The following is a 19,739-nucleotide window of genomic DNA, read 5'->3' on the forward strand; positions in this document are numbered from 1 at the left end:
TCGGTTTGTTCTGACATGCACACATGTGCAGACTCAGTCACGAATACTCACACACTCACACCTCCATCTCTCCCTATGCATTGGCAAACGCTCCACTTCACGCTGATCCTTCCCCTCTACCACCCACACCGGGATAAGTCATCCCTGCCTCAGCATGTAAAGCCTAGTCTCATCTGAACAGTATCATTGCCTTCGAGGGTCTTATTCTTGATCTTTTCCTCTCCTGGCTGGCAGCAAACCTACCGCACAACTTGCCTACAACTATGAGTCTATATCGGTGTCTCACATGCACATACTCACACAGAGACCCCAGACAGAAATCACAATATACTCCTTTTCTTTTTATTCTTTTCTCCATTTGGAAATTGCAGGGTCAATATTTTCATTAATCACATTACTTGACATGATGCACCAAAATTTTTACTCTGCTTACAGGAATACACTGAATAAAACACAAGGTTTCACAATGGATACACGACTGACATTTTGCCCATTGCACTTACAACAGTGAATGACATTTTTCCAAATTTTTAGTTTCCTTTTTTTCCCGTTGCTTCCCTTCGTCACCTCGCGGATCACACCCACCAAACTAAAGACCTCCTGATAGTCTGACAAAGGCATTCTGCTCTGCAATTGCCACGGAGGTTATATTTTTCTCCTCGTTTAACAAATACAATATGTATAGAAACTCCACAGAGACTGGATATGTTTCTGAATACAAGGTTTGTTCCACTGTTGTAAACAGTCAATACAAGTCAGCCACATACACTATGCTTATGCAGTAATAATGATCATCGTCATCATTAGTTTTATCGTCATCATCCTCATTATTGTGATAATAAATATTCTTTTTATACACAAAAGTTGGCAGCAAATACGGCATGGGGATGCACATGACAGCCGTACTCGAAACTCAAAAGCTGTACAGAAGAATGACTTTATATTTACAGTAAGAATGTGAGAATGTGCCCGTCTGCCCTTCTGTTAATAATGTTCTGTTTAGTATCATGCGCCTCGCCGTCGCTCCTCACCGTGTTTTTATGCAAGTATTAACGTTGTTCAGAGAGAGGCACTGTCACGCAACCTCGATATTCCTGTGTTTCATCAAGCATCGAGTGCTGCCAGTCAGGCTTGTGCTTTCAAAATGACATGCCCTGATTTGTGAATGACTGGCTGAACATTTTACTCATTGTTATTCTCTACGTTGGCCTATGAACGTCAAGGTTTGTTAGGCAAACCTCGGTGAAATCATGCCTTACCTTTTTTTTTCCTTTTTTCCTTTTTTAAATTCAGGTACAACTTCCAAGAATATAGTTTCTAATCATGCACCTTTCCAATGGCTTGGCTGCTGAGTGGGTTAATCAACAATGAAATATCTGATAGAAGCATTCCATTCATCCTTACAGGTTATACTGACACCCAATATGTACATTGACACATATTAATGAGGAGTGCTGACCATCTGTATCACAGGTTTTATAGCAGCACAGACAGTCACTGCAAGCCAAACACTGAGGAGCCCAGGTCAGCCAAAACGCACAAAAACTGAATGAGGGCTTACGAACAGCCAGACAAAGCCAAGCAAACCCATGCTTCAAAGCAACATGATGGTGGACATTCATAAAACCGACAGTCTAACACAGTTTACCCTTTGGCAACAAGTCCCCCATGCGGGGAGTGAGGGGTCAAAACATGCCACAGAAAACAAAAACAAAAAAACAAACAAGAACTCTAGTTCAATATTCAAATTCATACAGACAAGTTGCTAAGTAAAAACGTTTTCAGTACTTTTTTTTTCTGCTTTCGTAGTTCATAATTCTCTTGTTTTCTTGTGAGTACAGTGATAATAAACTGTTTTAGGCTGAATCACTTCCAGGTTCAAAATGAGTCATTGCATAGAACATTTGAATTGATAATTGCTTTCGTCCTCTCCTGTATCTGTCTGTGAGTGTAGGTGTGTGTTTGTGTGTGTGTCCGCATGTGTGTACGTGTGTGTCTTTGTACAAATAGAGGCAGTGGCCCCAGCTTGTTAGTGAGATCATCTCGTTGGTTTATTGGTAACCTCATCAATCAGCAGGAGGTTAACAGGTCTATTTGGAGAGAACTCAATTAGCCTTGGCTCTGAAGTGTAACAGGGATGCAAAGTGTGTAACGTGTGCAGTATGTGTGTGCGTGTGTTTGCAGGAAATTGGTAGAGAGAGAGAAAGAGAAAGTGAGAGAAAGACAGAAAGAGAAAGTGAGAGTGTGTTCGTACCTGTCTGCATGCTCTTATGCGTCTGCATATACCATGCATGTTTGTACACGGTACTGTGATTGTAAACCCTCTGACAAATTGTATTACGGCTAGTTATTGACAGAAGTGTCTGATAATACCCTTCACTACTATAAACTACATTTATGTGCTATATAGCATTTTCTGCATGCTATTGCTTTTAAAAATGAATAAGCAAATTAGTTTGATGCGAGAAAACAGAGATTCAAATAAATACAAAGTGAAAAATAGATAATATAAATAAAAAGTTTTACCAAAGTAAACCACATAACAAAAAAAGTCACAGAAAAGTGATTCATTAAATACACAAAACAACAAATTTACATAATTATATCTCTTGTTTTGTCTTATGTACATACAGTAGTATACAGTGTAAAAACAAATGCGTGACAATATGAACGTTTTCAAACATATGAGGTATACAAGTAAAAACGTACCGAATAAGGCTCTTCCATTCAGTGAATATATCAGGCAAAAAAAAAGTGAAAAGAAACTAAAAGATGAGCCAAATCAATGAAAAGGATAAAGTCCCAGAATGCTCTGGGGCTGACTACAACGATGGCTTTGTGATGGCTAATAAAGAGCCGTGGCCATTCTTTCATTTGGTCCTCTCATCCGTGTGAATCTCACACATGTGGGCACACCGGTAGTAATTTCCCTTCCCTAAAAACCTACAGCTAATGACTAGCGGCATCTTCGAGGTGGTGAAAAAGTATTGATATGGGCTTTTTTTTCTCTTTTTTGCAGTTTTTCATTTGTGCGTGCATTCTCATGTCCACGTTTACACAATGCATTCTGTAGACACTGAAACAACAACAAAATAAAAGACAAATAAAAACACATTCAAAGACAGGGTCATTTTCCCTATACTGGAATGTACTGTAGAGATCAGAGAAACCAAGCCTTGAAGAGTTTTAGTGGCGTCATCAGGTTGGTCGTCATTGTCGTGATATGCAGGTTCTGCTCCAGGTATGTGGTGCCTTTTAGGGCTAAGATTGGTCTCTTTGGTACAAGGTAAAACCTATGAAATCTGACTTCTTTTTATTGATTTTCCACCATGTTTTGCATGAAAATACTCTGAAGGCATCAAAGTAGAATCAAGTATCCTTGAAAGACATGAGTGGTGTCACATTAAAACCCCTGTAGAGGGCGCTGTGAGGCTTTCTTCATTGAGCTGCTTCAAAGGAGGGACACGCAAGGATGAGCATGCTGACTTTCCCCTATGATATCCACCTGCCTCAGTTAGTGGGGCTTTTACTGTCACACAGATCCCAGGAGGACTTTTTCTTTTTTTAAAAAAGGATGGGAGGCATGACTTGCTCTTTCCAGTTTGCCTCATCCCCATTATCCACCTGAAATAGAGACAATGGAAATGTTAATGTTGGCAGAAATAAATGAAACCTTAATGCACAACAGATGCTAGTTAAATTAAAACAATACAGTTAAAAGAAAAATACCAAAAATGACGTTAAAAAAACCCATATTTTTGTAAAAAGCAATCACATAGTGACAGAGATTAAAGCTTTCTTTCTTCTGTTCATGTCACGACGCAGCCTGCCCACCACATCCTCCTTCACATGACACTCCAGCCTATCACAGCCCTGCTGGTCCTGGCAGTAATTCACTGAGCCACTGGGTCTGGTTTATCTCTACATTTCCCCTCTGACTCCTCAGAGTGGCAACCAACAGAGATGACCAACACGGTTGCTGACATCAATCCAAACTCGACAGCAGACAGAATCAAAGCTAAATGATAGATCTTCACTCAAATAAACTTCAACTTTGTCCCTGCGTGAGTTTTAACACAGGCAAAAGAGAAAAAAAAGCGAGCTTTGAAATCTGCTTTATTTGCACTTTTGCAATTCTGCTCCATTGAGCAGAATTTGTTCATTCTACCATGTAATGAATTACAATGAGTCATGAATCTGTGTCCCTACATGTGCTCTTGTCTCTGTGTGTCTTTGCGTGTGTGCAACTAAAGCCACGCCACAGTTAGCTTTCGCTGGCTAATTATAGCCCAGTGTGCTTGGCCCAGATTATCGGAGGTGTGTTTAGTTAGGAGGTAAACTATTCTAGTGCAGACCTCACTTGCTCTTGGTTTCTGCCTATCATCTCTGCTACACAAACTTCAAGTGGACAGTAACAAAACTGTAAAAAAAAAAATGCACATGCAAAGAAAAGTTAATTAAACCAGCAACACAGGCATACATTCACACACAAGAACACAGATGTGCAGCATGTGAAAGTGACTTGCCGTTGGTCTAATGAGGCCTCAGATGTCTTCGCAATCATCATTCTGGGACCATAGTTCTGTATAAGCCTCCACTTACTTTCAGCCCTCTGCTCAGGACTTGTAACACTGTGCTGACGAAGCGATCGCCCTTATTTAATCCACTTCAGTCATGCGCCCATGTCTGGGGAATTGAGTGCTGACAAGGCATCCTTTGATTCCACCTCTGTTTAGCAATTCGGGGTAAAGGAGAGGTACCGCGAATCAGTTCAAATATACAATCAAGACATTTAATGAGTCATCACTTCACTTGAGTCTTCTCATTATGCAGACATGGACTATGCTAATCTATGTAAATATACCCTGATAGAACACTTAATCCATTAATCAAAGTGAGACAGCATTTTATGTTTTCACAGCTTGGAGTGTTGGTGTACCCCAAGAAAACCAAAACACAAACCTAAATGCATAAAAAATACCACCAATGATCAATAGCATAACATCTGCTGCATTTACTACATACAAAATTATCAAATCTTTCAATAAGTTACTATTATGACGTGGTTTTCGACTGCTTAGTGGTGCTTTGTCCCAAAAAAATAAAAAAATAAAAATCAAAGTCGACCTGTTACGATTCCCTTTCAAATGTACACTGTTAAAATGTTGACGCTCACATTAAACATAACAAAATTCAGACAATGAGGCCAGTGTATGTGTAAGTATTTTCTTATTCAGCCTTTTTTCAAGCAGACAATTAATAAATACATTGGAGCGTTAAACCCTTTAAATCTCTTTCAAACTTGTCCTAAAAGTAGAGATACTCACTGATGCATTCAGCATTCCTCCCTGTCCTCTAAAAAGTGAAATGTATTAAAGCAGTTTCATAGGTTTTTCCAGTACAAAGCTACCAATCCAACTTATTTCCACTCTGCAAACCCTGGAAAAAAGCAGCACAGTAGAAAGAAAATGAACATGTTAAATAATAACCACACATATTTCCCTTTTCTAAGCAGTAACTATTCAAAATTTGGAAGTGTTCCATCATTTCTGTTGACAGATGTCAGCCCGTCATCATTTCTCTAACGCTTCTAACATAACAGCTTGAAAAACAACAAAAATGTATACATTTTTATAATTTCAACAAGTCTCTTATTAAGAACTACAGTTTCATTACCCTCCTCTCTACAGTTCACCAGAATGAAGTGAACTTCTTCCCAAGGCCGGACAAAGCTGCAAGAATGACAAAAGAGAAGAAGGCAAATATGAAAAAACAAGAAAATCCAAGAGCTTAGTTTTAGCTGTAATAAATTTCTCTGTTTTACCATATCATAGCAAAACTAAACCTAAAGGAAAACTCTATTTCAATAAATCAAAGTATTAATGAGAGTACCATCTCCCAGTTTTCCTGCTTGCTCTGCAGCTCCTCCTTGCAGTATTTTGGTGAGAACATTCTCCCCTTCAGCAGGTGCCTGGCCTGCTGTAGCGCTGCCTATACCTCCCGGTTTGCTACCGATCCCAACGGGGGCAGCCTTGGAGCCTACAAACAACAACAACAAAAAATCTAAATCATCATGTACTGTGTGCCATATTTTTGCCTGTGGCGGTGGTTATGGCATCTTGACAGTGATACTATGACGTACCAATGCCTGTTAGAGGTGGCGTGGCTATTTTGGTAGGCTGAGGTGCTATTGGGATTCCTGCTGTAGGTTTCATTCCTGTGGCAGCTGCTGCAGGCGTGGTATCCATTTTTGCCTGAACAAAAATCAAGACAAATACTGAGTACGGGGAAACTGAAACTACTGAGTGGATTTCTGAGTGAGTCACGTTGTTCTCACACTTGCATTTCAGCAACAGCATCAAACAACAGCTTTATCCATAGTGGCATTTGGAACCGTTTTTGAAAGCTGAATAGGACACACCAGTGCAATTCACTGCTTATAATTATTATATCATCATAAAAGGCTTCTGTGGATTATTTAGAAAACACAACTACTTAAAATATGTCGCCATAAAAACATGTATGTTGTTGTATATGGGGAAAGCAAGGCCAGGTGTAGCTCTACTTACCGCTGCAGGTGGTTGCCCTGCTGCCGACCCTACTCCAGGCTGTCGTCCCTGTGCTGGAGCTTGGCCAGCTTTTGGCTGCTGCTGTGCTGGTCCAGCCCCTGCACTTGTTGGTATAGGCTGACTGCTTTGTATCTGGCCTTGCTGCAGCGGTTGCTGCTGCTGCTGCTGCTGTTGTTGCTGTTGTTGCTGCTGCTGCTGTGCATTCTGCTGATGGTGCTGCTGCTGAGCATGTTGGGTACCATCAAGTGGCTCAGAGCCTGGATGCCTCCCCGACTGGTCCTGCCCACCTGACCGCTGCTGTCCAGAATGGCCCTGAGAGGTCTGCTGTTGCTGTGGTTTAGGCCCTGTTGCAGTGGGATCCTGTCTACGGGACGTTGAGCGATCTCCTTGTCCCCTCTGACTCCTTCCTGCAGTGCCATGGTGATGACCGGAGTCACGAGAGAAGTCTCCTGAGTTCCGAGGGCTTCCCTGGGCAGAACGTGAGTCTGCACCGCTCCTTCTTTGTAAAGATGAGGAACTCCGGCCATCAGAACGGCCAGATGGGTCTTTGGGGTGTGTCCTGGAAGACCGAGAGGACCTGGAGTCTTCTGTGGAGTGGCGGGAAGAGCTGTGTCTGCCAGGGGTGCTGCTGTGGTGACGGTGGTCCCGTGGTGTGGAGGATGAGTGGCGTTGGTTGTACTCATCCTGTGGACCGTATTCCTCTGGAGGCTCGTCGTAATCATGGTAAGTATGTTTACTACGTCTGCCTGTGGACGAGTGACTCCCGCCTCCATGATGTCTTGAGCGATCAGAACGAGCCTCCCGTGGTTTCTCAAACCAGTCAGTCTCCTCTTGACCCAAATGATAGGCTTTTCAAAAATCAATACAGACATGATCAGTCAATGTCAGTGGTATTGCTTTGGCGGGTGGAGTAGCATGCAGACTGATGACATGCAAAATATCTGTAAAGCCATGCTCCATATTCCAGAGCCATGCAGATGTTTAAAAAAAAACAAAAGGAAAAAAAGAAGCAGCATTCACGGCCCACCTCATACATAAAAACTATGCATGCAAAACATGAATATAAAACATTTTTGGCATTGTTTGTCAAAGGAAAAAAAATAAATAAATCAAAATAAAAATGGTGATGTTCTCCAAACTTGGCATGCAGTCTTTTCAGCACAGAGGAACAAACTACAGCACAAATAATTCAGCACCAGTTACCTTCACTGTCAGAAACAGCACAATGCATGTCATCTACAAGATAAGGGTCATCTGGTTTATAGACATGACTCCTGGGCAGGTCCTTCTTATGATGGTCCTGTACATCTGGAAGTGAATGGCTGGAGCCGTACTGGTTTCGCACGTCATGGGCTTCTGATATGCCAGAGCTTCTTCCCATGCCGACAGGCTTTCCAACCGGACTGAGCGGGCTCTCCTCTTCTGAATTCTGGCGCATAGGAGGCCTTCCACTGCGGCTGCTTCTTTGAGATCGCTCCATAGCATCTCTTTCATACGATTTACTCCGGTGCCCTGTGGCATCTCTGGAAGAAATCTTGTCCATACCATATCCTGTAGACCTGGACCTACCAGAGCTATACATGCGGTCCTCTTCCTCAAGACCTTCACGACTGGTGCCATAATATTTCTGCTGGTCGTATGCACTTTTCTTCATCCCGTAGGTGGCATCATCCTGAAGCTTCTTGGATCTGGACACCACTGTACAGGAACCCCCCGTTGATGTTGTCATTGTGTAAGAGGCAAGGTCAGACTCCACATCCCGTGCTTCTTCAATAGGGGAGAATTTTGAAATTTTCTGCTCCATTCCCTGCTTCCTGTGTTTACTACGTTTAGAGGAGACTACGGCAGGGGCAAGATTCTTGGAAGTTAATTTGTGGCTGCTAGAGCTGCTGCGTGATGAGTGTTTATAATCATCATAGTAATAGGAAGAGCCTCCACTCACTGTGGTGCCAGTGCGACTGTCCACTGTGGTCTGGTAACCTGTGGAACTTATAGGTTTGCCATAAGCGTCCACGGGCTCATCATCTGGCCTGCCATATGCACTTCCTCGAGCGGGGCCATTCTCACTACGATACCGCCCTCCGACTGGATGACCCAGAGCATCTGTGGGTTGCCCACTGTCTTTTGTCAGCTCGCTGATGTCATCGATCATGACATAGTTCCTAGGAATACTCTGCTCTAAGTTAGAAGTGTAGAGACCATCTGTAGCATAAGCAGATGTGGGGCTCTCCACAGAATGAGTCAGGCCTGGCTCAGGTGGGCGGTATTGTCCATATGCATTGCCATAAGCTGAACCATAGCTGCTATCTGGAGCTGATGTAGCCACAGATACTGCAGGGTTGCTGATGACCTCATAATTGGTGGGAAGCTTTTGTTCAAGGTCAGCCAAAGATGTTTGCCTTGGTCTTTGATGGACTGTGAGAATCTCAGCCTGGGGCTGATAGGAGAGGCCAGGCTGGTAGGAACTGTGAGTGGGATAAGGAAGGCTCTGTCCTGGCATAGGTTGAGCAGGTGAATGGAAGCCCTGGTGACCATGCTGTTGCATGCCAATGTCTGTCTGATAAGAGGACTGGCCATACATGCGTGAGGAATAAGTTCCCTGGTTCTGATATCCAGGGCCTGGTGGGGGATGTGGCTGGAATGTTCCAGGCTGGGGTGCAGAGGATGAAGGGTACTGAGGAGGCTGGAAACCTATCTGTTGGTAAGTGGAGCCTGGTTGCTGTGTAGATGTTTGAGGGTATGGATAAGACATATAAGATGAAGTTGAGGGATACTGGGAAGATGCAGTGAGATCATTCGTAAACTGACTCAGTGGGGCAGTGCTGGGCCTTGTCAGCAAACCATTAGCGTCAAAGGTTCCAGTTGCAGCTGCCATCCTAAGGTTATTGAGCTCGCTGTCTGACATGTAGTCTCGGGCATCACCCATACATCGCAGGTAGGCCAATTCTCTCCTCTCTCTCTCTTTCACCATAGTCTCCTTTCGTTGTGTAATGCCTAGCTCCAAATAGCGTAGCTTGGCATCAATCTCTTTTTCTTCTTCCTCCAGTTCAGCCTGCTGCTTACGAAGCTTCGACGACTCTTGTTCCACAGCTTTTAGTTCGCTCAGAAGGCCAGCCTTGGTGACACCCTGGGCGGGTCTTGGAAGGACCCTCTGGTGCATGCCAGGAGAGCTGTACATTTGTGCTGGAGTAACAATGGGAAGTGGAGTCTCCTCTGGAGGGGGGCTGGGGAGAGTCCTCTTTATTTTCCTCATCAGAGAGTTCTGCTGCTGCTGCAGGGAGGCCATCTGCTAGGAGGGGCAGATACACATCAGCAAACACGGAGCTATAAACAGAATGTGTTTATGTAAATTAAACTCATTACTGTACACTTAGTACTCATAGAGAAGCTGCACACATCTTCATCTCTACACCGAAGCAAAGAACTATTAAGCCCTGTGTTTTGTCAGACTCCCTGACGTTAATTGAGCTATGTACTATGAGAGCCTGAAATTCATCAGTATTTTAATTAATATGGTTTAATTTTATTAAAACGTTCCACTGAAGCCAGAAATTGTAATTGAAATTTTTCATGTTATGCCAGGTTAATAATTTTAATAAAATGTTTAGAACTAAAAGTCAACACAGAGCACCACGCTATATCACACTACATAAAAATGTTCAAATGTAACCATGTTGTTTATTAAAACAGTAATATTAAAACCACTGTTACTGTAATGAACTAAGCATTAGTCTACAAAGCTATTATCTTAAAATAACAGCAATTTTTCTAAATTTAAGGCCCATAAAGGTCAATGACAAAATTTTTGATGAAATATAATGTTGAACAAATTCTGTGTTTTAGCAGTTTAGTATATGTAAAGATAAGCAGATGATGGTTAGACATACTTTTCAAGGAGAATAAAATGAAGAATAAAATGAAGCAAATGTCTTCTGATTTCACTCCAAATGTAGTTTCAGAAAAATGCTAATTTTCCCTTTACTGCTTTGATAGTTGCTGTGGCTGGACTTCTTTTACAAGACATAAATATTTATGCGCCTCATGCAAGTAAGAACAGTGAAACATAACAAATAAAACACAGTTTAAAAAGATATCTATGCTAGTCTTTTACTTACAAAACATTTGTGCTTCGTTGATCCATGATGGAGGGTTTTTTTTAGTATCCACAAGAGAATCGAGTTTTAAATGTTAACACTAAAGATTAGAGGTATGTATATGAAAAAGACTTGGTCTAAGTGCAGAGCGATATTAATTTATTTTGACCAGCTGCTAACAATTAGGGAGCGAGCAAGGCAGCGGTGGGATTACTTCACATTGTGTCTCCCTGTGGCAAAACTTTAGGGTTTACCAAAAATAGAAAACGTGGCAAATAGAGAGAGAGACAAACGGACTAAAAATGTATAAATGGAGAAGATAGGGGAGGAGACGTAGCAGAAAAGCTTTTCTGATTTTGCCATCTGCTCTTATGAGATCATTCTGGTACTCTGTCAATGCCAGATCCTGTGTGATTATCCATGTTCATGTCCACACAAAGCATCCGAGACATCCTGGATACATATTAAAGGAAAAGCCTGAACCTTTGACCTTGCAGTCAGGGGATATACTGGCTCTGTTATGCAAATTAATATAAGAACTGTTATAATCACCTTTATCCTTTGATGGAGCATTTCTGTCCTGATGGGACAGGTTTGACCAGTATGAAAATGATGTGGATGATATTCTATGGCTTTAAAAGTCTTCAAATCTAAATTGAGTTGATTTTCGACCAGTTTGTTGTACATCGCTCTCCACCTCCCTTTTTTAAACACCAAATGAAGGGAAAATATTCTGGAAGAATTGTGTTCATCCTTACCATAAAATCTCAACCTTGGAAAATGAACTCCAAGGTGCACTGAAGCAGCTTTGACAGCATATGTTGGCGTAAACTCTGTGTGTGTGTGTGTGTGTGTGTGTGTGTGTGTGTGTGTGTGTGTGTGTGTGTGTGTGTGTGTGTGTGTGTGTGTGTGTGTATTTTTTAATTCACGTAATGAAGTTTTAGTTTTATAGTGTAGAAAAGCACTATGTGACTTCAAATAGCCCCCAAAAGGTGCTCCTTTTATTTGATTGTATCTGTGCTAATAGGCTCTAGTAACTATAGAATAAATTAGTCTTGAATGTGTAACACTAATAACCACACATTAGTTTAACTAGTTTCTAAAGTCAGATTTGTCTTGTGATTATACTCTTCAAACAGGCATTTAAATTTTTAGAATTCTACTAGTTCTTTGTTGTGTATAAACACTGATATGTTACATGCATGATAAACTCTGTTTAAACAAAAGGTTATGATTTTGTACCTGACTGTTGGACACAGCTTGTTGGTGATATGGGGAGAACCTGGTCTTGACAGGGTCCTCTGATGTAGGACTGAGAGGCTTTGGATCCGACATCGAACGCTGCACACTTTTTATGGGTCTTGGTAGAGTCTGGTGGCGTTGGGGTGACTCGGCGGTGAAGGCCTTTTGCTGGGGCGTTACGTGGGCCTTGTTAAGCTTCTCCTGTGAGGCAAATGTTGTCTCTAGCATGCGATGAGGAGACAGCGGAGATACAGGGGAGTATAGCACTTGGGGAGATTTGGGGGGCTGGCGAGAATGAGACTCATTCTGTTGCTGCTGATAGCCGATTTCCAAGGGGTCTGGTTTCCTCCTCTCAAACTTAACAACTCCTTGGAGTCTAGGGGAGATTGGGTCAGATGTGTTTGCTCCTACTATATGCAGACTTGTTGAGTAGGGGCTGATAGTTGTGGGCACACTTAGCTGAGGGGCGACCACTCCCTGGGAATGAGACTCTGGTTCTGTCTGGCAGGCCAGACTCTCTCCTTTGTGCGTTCTTTCAGGAGCCGCAATGTAATGTAACAGGTCAACCTTTGAGGTTTCTGCCACTGTAATGTGGATTGCAGGCGAAACCCTGCCTAGTTGGTCAGGTTCTGTTTGGCATGATGAATCATTTGTGGTCTGAATAGCTATGCTTGCAGAAACCACTTTGGATGATCCTTCAGATTTAGCCTCACCGCTAGATTCAGAGTGCTTGGATGCACGTGATCGCCTGCGCCTTACGGGCTGCTGGTCCCATTCTGCCTGGTCCTCCTCATCAGTCTGTACACTGCAGTCTGCAATTCGCCGAGTTCTCCTGCGCCTGTTCATGAATCTTTCCTCTCCATCTTCGTCATCTGTTTGCACACAGCTGTCTGTAATCCTTTTCACAGAGTCCTCCTCTGAGCCATCCCTCAGCCGAGGCATGGAATTCTGCTTTTTCATAATCTTAGAGTCAACCTGTTTGTCACTGCTTTTTAAAGACATTTCAGAGGCTGAACTATGAATAGGTCGAGCTGCCACCACGGCTTGGACCAGCTGTCCATCTTGCCAAAACTGAACACTCTGTCCATCTTGCTGAATAACTCTACCACTTTGGTCACAAATAATAAACCCTTGAGGGGGACCTCCTCCAACAACAACACCTTGTATAGCACCTTGGGCAGATGTTGCTGCTGCTGCAGCTGCAGCAGATGCAGCAGCAGCTTCAGCCGCCACAGCTGCCGCTGCTGCCTCCACTGCTGCTGTCTTTTGCCTTTTCTGCTCCTCCAACTGCTGCTGGAGCTGCTGCTGTAATGACTGGATTTGCTCAAGCTGCATTCTCTGTTGAGCTAGTTGTTCCCTTTGCATAATGAGCTGCGTTTCGCGCTCAGCTTGCTGCTGCTGTAGGACTTGCTGTTTGATCGTCTGCAACTCTTGGATCTCACGCTGAACCAGGAGCTGTTCTTTTTCTCTGTGACGCTGAAGCTCCATACGATCTCTTTCAAGCTCCTCTTGCAGACGTAACTGTCGTAATTTCTCTAGTTCAACCCGTTCTCGTTCTAACTGCAGCATGTGCTCTTGTTGCTGACTCAGTCTCTCATCTTCCTTACCTTTCTGAGCATCTGTGGGTGGAGAAAGTTTGGAGCTTGGTGCTTGTGCAGAACCATGTGGTGGTGCTTGCGAGTGACTTTGCGGCAAAACTAACTGTTGAGGCTGACTGACAGGTTGTGCTTGAGTTTGGGTTTGAGTGAGGGATAAAGGCTCAGTTTGAGCAGGCAACTGCTGTGCCTGCACTGGCTGGACAGTTGGAGGCTGGCTTTGAGCTTGAGAGAGAGCTGTAATACTCTGCGATGAGAGCTTAGAGTGGTCTATTTGATGATCAGCTGTTGTGTACATCCCAGTGGCAACAACACTTTGTACTGCAGTTTGTGATGGTGCAATTGTTGTAACTGTTTGTGGAGCAACTGTTGTTAAAGGCTTTCCAAGGTACATTGGAGTTTCTTGGTGGGAGCTGCTTACCACGGGCATACCTCCTGATGGTGTGGCAGACGTTTGATATTGGTTTGGAGGAGGGTATGAATATGCTCCCTGCGTGGACAGAGGCATCCTGGGAGTCAACTGAGGCAACCTTGTAAGACTAGCCAATGGTACAGCAGTTACACCTGTAGGGTACGATCTGTAAATTCCTCTCGGCATGGGGCGCAGGACAGAGGCAGGCTGTGTAGTAATTGGCAAGGTAGAGGCAATGGGAGCATTTATGGTAGAATATATCATTCCATCACCTCCCCTCAAAGCAGCAGGGTACAAGGCGCGTATACTAGCTTGTCTAGCATTTATTAGATTTGTTAGGGTTTGGCCATTTGCTGTTGGTCTTCCATCTGGTCCATAGAGTAAATTTGCTCTTATTGATGCTAAGCTTTGCTGGAGATTTAACTTTGCTAAAGGTCCACCCCTTCCTGCCCCATATGGTAATTCTGCATTAGTTCCATACCGGTTCCCATACTGATCCACTGTGTTAAGAGCTGCACACATGCGACTGATCTCCCTGGCAGTGGTCGCACTATACTGAGCCAAATTGGAGTCCTGTGATACTGTTAGGTCACGTGAACTGTAGGCATAGTCTGAACTGATATTTGACATGGAGCCATATCGGCGAAGGGGTAACGAAGGGCCTCCGAGATCTCCTTGGTGACGCAAGTCTGTGTAGGAACCATACTGTGCTCCCATGCCAAGGTATCCACCTTCATAAACCTGATTTATACTGCTAAGATCTACTGCCATACCACCCTGGAGATTATTCTGGTAGTGGCTAGCATCAGTCATGGAAGGCAGATTAGTATCCGACATGGATGGCTGTATTCTTCCTGAGGGGACTATGGGTGTTTGGTATGCTTTATGTTCGTCTGTCATTCCTTGTGTAACTTGAGGCTGGTGTTGTTGTTGTTGGCTAATGCTGTAGTGAGGTGACTGGGGAGGATGGGCTGCTTGAGAGCTTTCAGTGGTCGTGTTTTTATCTGAGGATACTGTGGTAGACTTCTGAGTGAGTGACCCTGAACAGGAACCACCAAAGGGCAATTTGTAAACAACATCACAACAAGCCACCTGGTTTTCTGGTTTGATCTGTCCAGTAAGATCCAAGACCTGAGGAGGGGGAGGAGGTTCCTCTCGCTTTATCAGTTGAGTCACTGTGCCACTTTGTGATGGATTACTCTCATCAAGGTGCACCATCATCACATGGGGCTTACCTGTGGACAGGTTCATTACTGTTGGCTTATTTTTTAGTTCTAAGGCAACTCCACCATACAATTCGTGGGGAATATTAGAAGCAGGAGCCCCAGAAACTGATGGTGGAGCCAGTGGGGAGACTCTAGGTATGGCACTAGCAGTCACTCCAGGCTGGGCACTGCTTGTCTGGTTCACTACAAGGTCTTTTTTTATCAGCAGTGGCTGGACTTGATTAGCCAAATTATAACGAGCAAAAGAGGATTGCTGCTGGTGCTGCTGGAGCTGTTGTTCCAGAAGCTGTTGCTGCTGAAGCAGCTTCTGCTGCTGTAACTGCAGTTGTTGCTGTTGTATACCCAGATTCTCCAGACAGGCATCAATTTTGGGAATAGATGGGTCTGTGATTGGTGGCTTACTTTGGGTTAAACAGACAGCTGATCCAACACCTTGCCCAAGATCCACACGGTTTTGTAATGGATCTCCATACACGACAGGCTGCTTTGGTTGGGATATGAATGTTGAACCTGCGACTGTGACACTCACTGTGGTTGGCGTTGATACAGATACGTGTGGTTGCTCTTGTGCATTTAGGTTCATGATAAGAGGTTGCACTGCTGTGTGTCTACCAGCCGGCTGCTCTGCTCCTAAAGAGTATCGTCTCGTGTCAGAGGCAAGGGATGTTAGGTCCATTCCCTGGTCTGTCATTATAATTGGAGCTGGCCTCATTGGGGCCCTCAAATCCACAATATTAGTTCCAAGAAGTGTTTCACCCTGACCTACAACCTTTGAAGTGCCTTGAATATTTGAAATTTTACCTAGCGATATCTCCACAGATCCAGCACTTATACCAACATTAACTTTTTCAACATTCTGAGCCATCTGAGAAGAATGTTTCAGGGACTGTTGAGATGGGTGTTTTTGAGGTGATGTTGGCGAACTTGTCGAAGAGGGATGCGAGCTGTAAAGTGTTTTACAACTTGCTTGTGTTGGTGATGACAAAGGCGAAGTGGAAGAATTTACAGTAAGTGGCTTGGCAGGACTAGTTGTTTCTGAACCGAGAGTTATCACCATCACCGGTGAATCTTGGGAGGACTGCTGTCGTATGAGACGTGGCGAAACTGCTCTTTGAGGTGCCTGAGCCCCATGGGATGCTGCAGCTGATGTAGGACCACCAGGCACAGATGGCAGTTGCCTGCCGCCACTACTAGTGGATCGCACAGATGGGGCATGAGTTGGACTTTGTACTGGAGAAGCAGTGGGAGAGACTGGGGGGCTAGGCCCTTTGAAAAGGGAAAAGACTCTGGAGGTCAGGGAGGATGTTCCAGGGTCAGATGGTGCCTGTGTTGGCCTCTGGGAGCCTACCTTGGTGCCAGCAGGTACCGGGCCACCTGTTTGGCGATTTGTCACAGTATGACTCACAGCTTTTGTTGTGGCAACTCCAACAACACCTTCAATTTTGGCACTCTGTGTCATCATCCTGTTTTGTGTTTCTTTTGATAGATGCTGTGCTGCATGAATACCTGGAATTCTTGGATCACTGCCTGTTGTAGAGAAGGACATAGGTGCAGTAACCTGTGTTGGGCTTGAGCCAGGGGTGAGTGCAGTTCCAGCTTCAAGATGATGCTTATCATCAGACTGAGAGGTACTTTTCCGCTGATTAACAGCTTGCCCCTGCCTCTGCATGAGCTGTGCTTTCTTCATCATCTCCTCGTACACTTCCTCTGCACTTTTCAGTGTTTTATCAGATGGTAAAACTGCTGTCTTTTCTGTTGGAGAGTAGAGAGAAGTAAAGGTTGGAAGGTTATACTCATTTCCTGATTTGTAAAGCTTTCCACCAATTATCTCAAAGCCTTCTGCCTCAGAGTCCATAGAAGGTGAGTACTCCGAACATGACGATCTGTGAAGTTCCTCCATCTCAGCAGCCTGCCTCAGCTCCTCTGTTGGTGATGCATCCTCGATAGGAGAGAGATTACTTGGAGGAGTTTTGGACCTTTCTCTGCGTCTTTGGGCTCGTAGCTCTTCTTTATCCCTTTTTGTTTTTCGGGCAGTACTTCTGATCCTCTGTTGCTCTAAATCTCTCATTTGCTCCTGTTCTCTAAGTAGTTCTTCCTCCTCTCTAAGCTCATCCTCCTCAGATGAGTCCTCAATGGTTGGCAGCAGGGGCCCATGGGAACGATGGCGAGCCTTTCTCTGCTGCTTAGCCTCCTCTAGTCGTGCCCTACGGCTAGGGCTGCTGTCACTGTCATCCTCCATGGATGACACAGATGTGGGGGATGTTCCAGAGGTGTAGCTGGGGGTGGTGGCAGGCAGAGTTGATGAATACTCTCCTTTAGACCGCTCCTCTGGAGACCCAGTCAGACTTTCCATCTCTAGCTCTGGTTCTCTTAGGTCATGCTCAGTACTGAGCTCCATGTCTCGATTGTAGCTGTTGGTGTTATTTAGCTCAATGGTTTTAAAGCGGCGAAGGCCTCCAGCGATCACAACGTCTTCTTCTTCATTTGCCTTATAAGCCCCTTCTGAAACCTTGGCGTCATCCTCAAAACTATTAGAATGATGAGAGAGTCGTCGCCTCTCTTTGTTTAAGTCTCCACTTGTTTTATGTGACTTTTTTACTTTCTGATTTCCATAATCTTCTAAATCTTCTTCATCAGCACTCATCTCCATAATTTGCCTCCTCATGTATTCTTCATCTGTTAAATCTTTATGTGACTTCTTCTGTCTTACTGGCAATGGTGAGAGACCACTTTCACTGCTGTCCTCCACGTAATCATGCCGAAGCTTACAACTGAGGTCATCTTCTGATTCATCTCTTGCTGCATCGTCATCGGGACTGATGTCCTGTCCTACCGACAGTGAATGTGGCCTGTGCTTCTGATCTGAAGTACTCTTTGACTCCAACAGAGGTTTCATGGAGCTCTCCAGCTTGGTGATTTCTGAGGGGATGGAGGCACCTCTTTCACTGAGCTTGATTCCTTCTTCCCGAATCTGACCAGTAATTTCCCCATGAGAACTGGAGATGCCATCTGAAGAGTATCCAGTGTCACTTAAACTCTGAGAACTTGATTTGTTGGAATCCTAAGAAAAGAGAGGAAGAAGAGAAGAGGTCAGAAGCAAAAAAGACATACTTTTTTCCTGTAATTAATTAATGAAAAAGTATATTACAAGCTTCAGTGCACATCTTGTATCCAACTATTTCATCCAGCTCATCAGTGACATTTCTATGAGCATTTTTGAAATGCTTAGGAGTAAAATTAATTCACTACACCTAATAAAGATGAAATAGTCTCTAATAGTAATATATTAGAGAATAATTAACTTGGAAATAACATATCCGTAAAGAGACAGTTCACCCCAAAATAACAATTCTTACTTCGTGGCGCACAAAGCACCAAAAAAAGTTGTCTTGATACATGTTTTTTTTTGGGTGGCAGGCAAAAAAGGTTAATTTGAAAATCCAGGAGCTATGTCTCTTTCTAGAATGTATGACTGCACAACTAAAAAAAGACCACCGACCTTGGTGGGAGTAGTTCATTCTAGGAACTACATTCTTTTTATTGAACTACACATGCAAATAAAAAGAAACTATACATGCTGCCACACTGTCACAACTACAAGCCTCACAGCACAGGTAAATGTGATGCAGGTGGTGGATGCAGTGGGGTAGAAAGAAAAAAACTTCTTGAAAGTGATTAGTGCTGGATTCACTATTTATTTAGAGTAACCAGGTCATGATGTTGAGAAACAGACTTTATTAGGGTTGAGTTTTGAGCACCACTTGGTAAGTGGCAGTTAGCTCCTTGATATTCACCAAACTATATGGTGAAAAAAAGTGGGCAGCTCGCACTAAGTTTAGATGGAAAGTCAGCACTATAGGCCAGAGGAAACATAAATTTGTCTTTTTTATGTGTGAACTGTTTCTTCAATCAAACAACCAGATATATTAACATTTTAGGTTAAAATCAACCCAAATATTTACACTTTATTTCTTTTTGGTTTTAGAAATTAGGCAAATTTGCAAAAGTTGCCATTTAGAAATATTTATGCATTTGTACTTGTACTTGGAAAAAAAGACCAACTTAACTGCAAAATGTTTCTGTCTTATAGAAAAGAAAAAAGAAAACAAAATAATTAGTGTCATTAGTAATGAATTATTTCATAGTTTATTATGGCTGTTGACTGTCTCGTCTTGATTTGGGTTGAGTTTGCCTTTCAGCATTATGTACACACAGATGGATAAATACACTGACACAGCATGACTATAACAGACAGTTGAACATACAAACAATTACGGACAAATGTCATTTGATTACATGCTTCATTGCCATCTTTGATGCATTCTCCATTGCATTCTTCCAACCGCTGAAGAATAACGAACATGCTTAGAATGCTTAAAATATCATCACGTGTCACATTAAACAAACACAAAAAAAGTTCAAGAAAACCTGCAAATAAAATAAAAGTGGACAAAACATGGCTGCAGAACGAAGGCATGATCTGAATGTAAGAAATGGCTCCTGAGACCAATGATGACGATCATAAGGATGAGGATGAAAATGACATAGATGGTGATGTTAAGGACATCATGATGATGAAAAAAGTCCATTAAAAGGAAATC

The 19,739-nt window shown here is 43.3% G+C and overlaps 1 protein-coding gene across 4 annotated transcripts in view; it reads right to left on the reverse strand.

Annotated features, from left to right (window-relative positions):
* Positions 1 to 320: 320 nt before the first annotated feature.
* The window catches only part of bsnb (bassoon (presynaptic cytomatrix protein) b), an 81,296-nt gene continuing 61,877 nt past the window's right edge, over positions 321 to 19,739 (reverse strand). For 2 of the 4 annotated variants that reach the window (XM_014412941.3, XM_076884057.1), the window contains exons 5-13: positions 11,906 to 18,199; positions 7,773 to 9,858; positions 6,570 to 7,417; positions 6,143 to 6,254; positions 5,893 to 6,039; positions 5,677 to 5,732; positions 5,328 to 5,439; positions 4,527 to 4,728; positions 321 to 3,624 (exon numbers count right to left, since the gene is read on the reverse strand). In XM_014412941.3, coding sequence (XP_014268427.2) covers positions 5,692 to 5,732; positions 5,893 to 6,039; positions 6,143 to 6,254; positions 6,570 to 7,417; positions 7,773 to 9,858; positions 11,906 to 18,199 — 9,528 coding nt within the window. In that variant the 3' untranslated portion in view covers positions 321 to 3,624; positions 4,527 to 4,728; positions 5,328 to 5,439; positions 5,677 to 5,691. The remainder of the gene's footprint in view (positions 3,625 to 4,526; positions 4,729 to 5,327; positions 5,440 to 5,676; positions 5,733 to 5,892; positions 6,040 to 6,142; positions 6,255 to 6,569; positions 7,418 to 7,772; positions 9,859 to 11,905; positions 18,200 to 19,739) is intronic. The other 2 variants (XM_023154970.3, XM_012918512.3) reach the window with 2 other exon arrangements.

Source organism: Maylandia zebra, linkage group LG5, assembly GCF_041146795.1.
Source record: "Maylandia zebra isolate NMK-2024a linkage group LG5, Mzebra_GT3a, whole genome shotgun sequence".
NCBI lineage: Eukaryota > Metazoa > Chordata > Actinopteri > Cichliformes > Cichlidae > Maylandia > Maylandia zebra.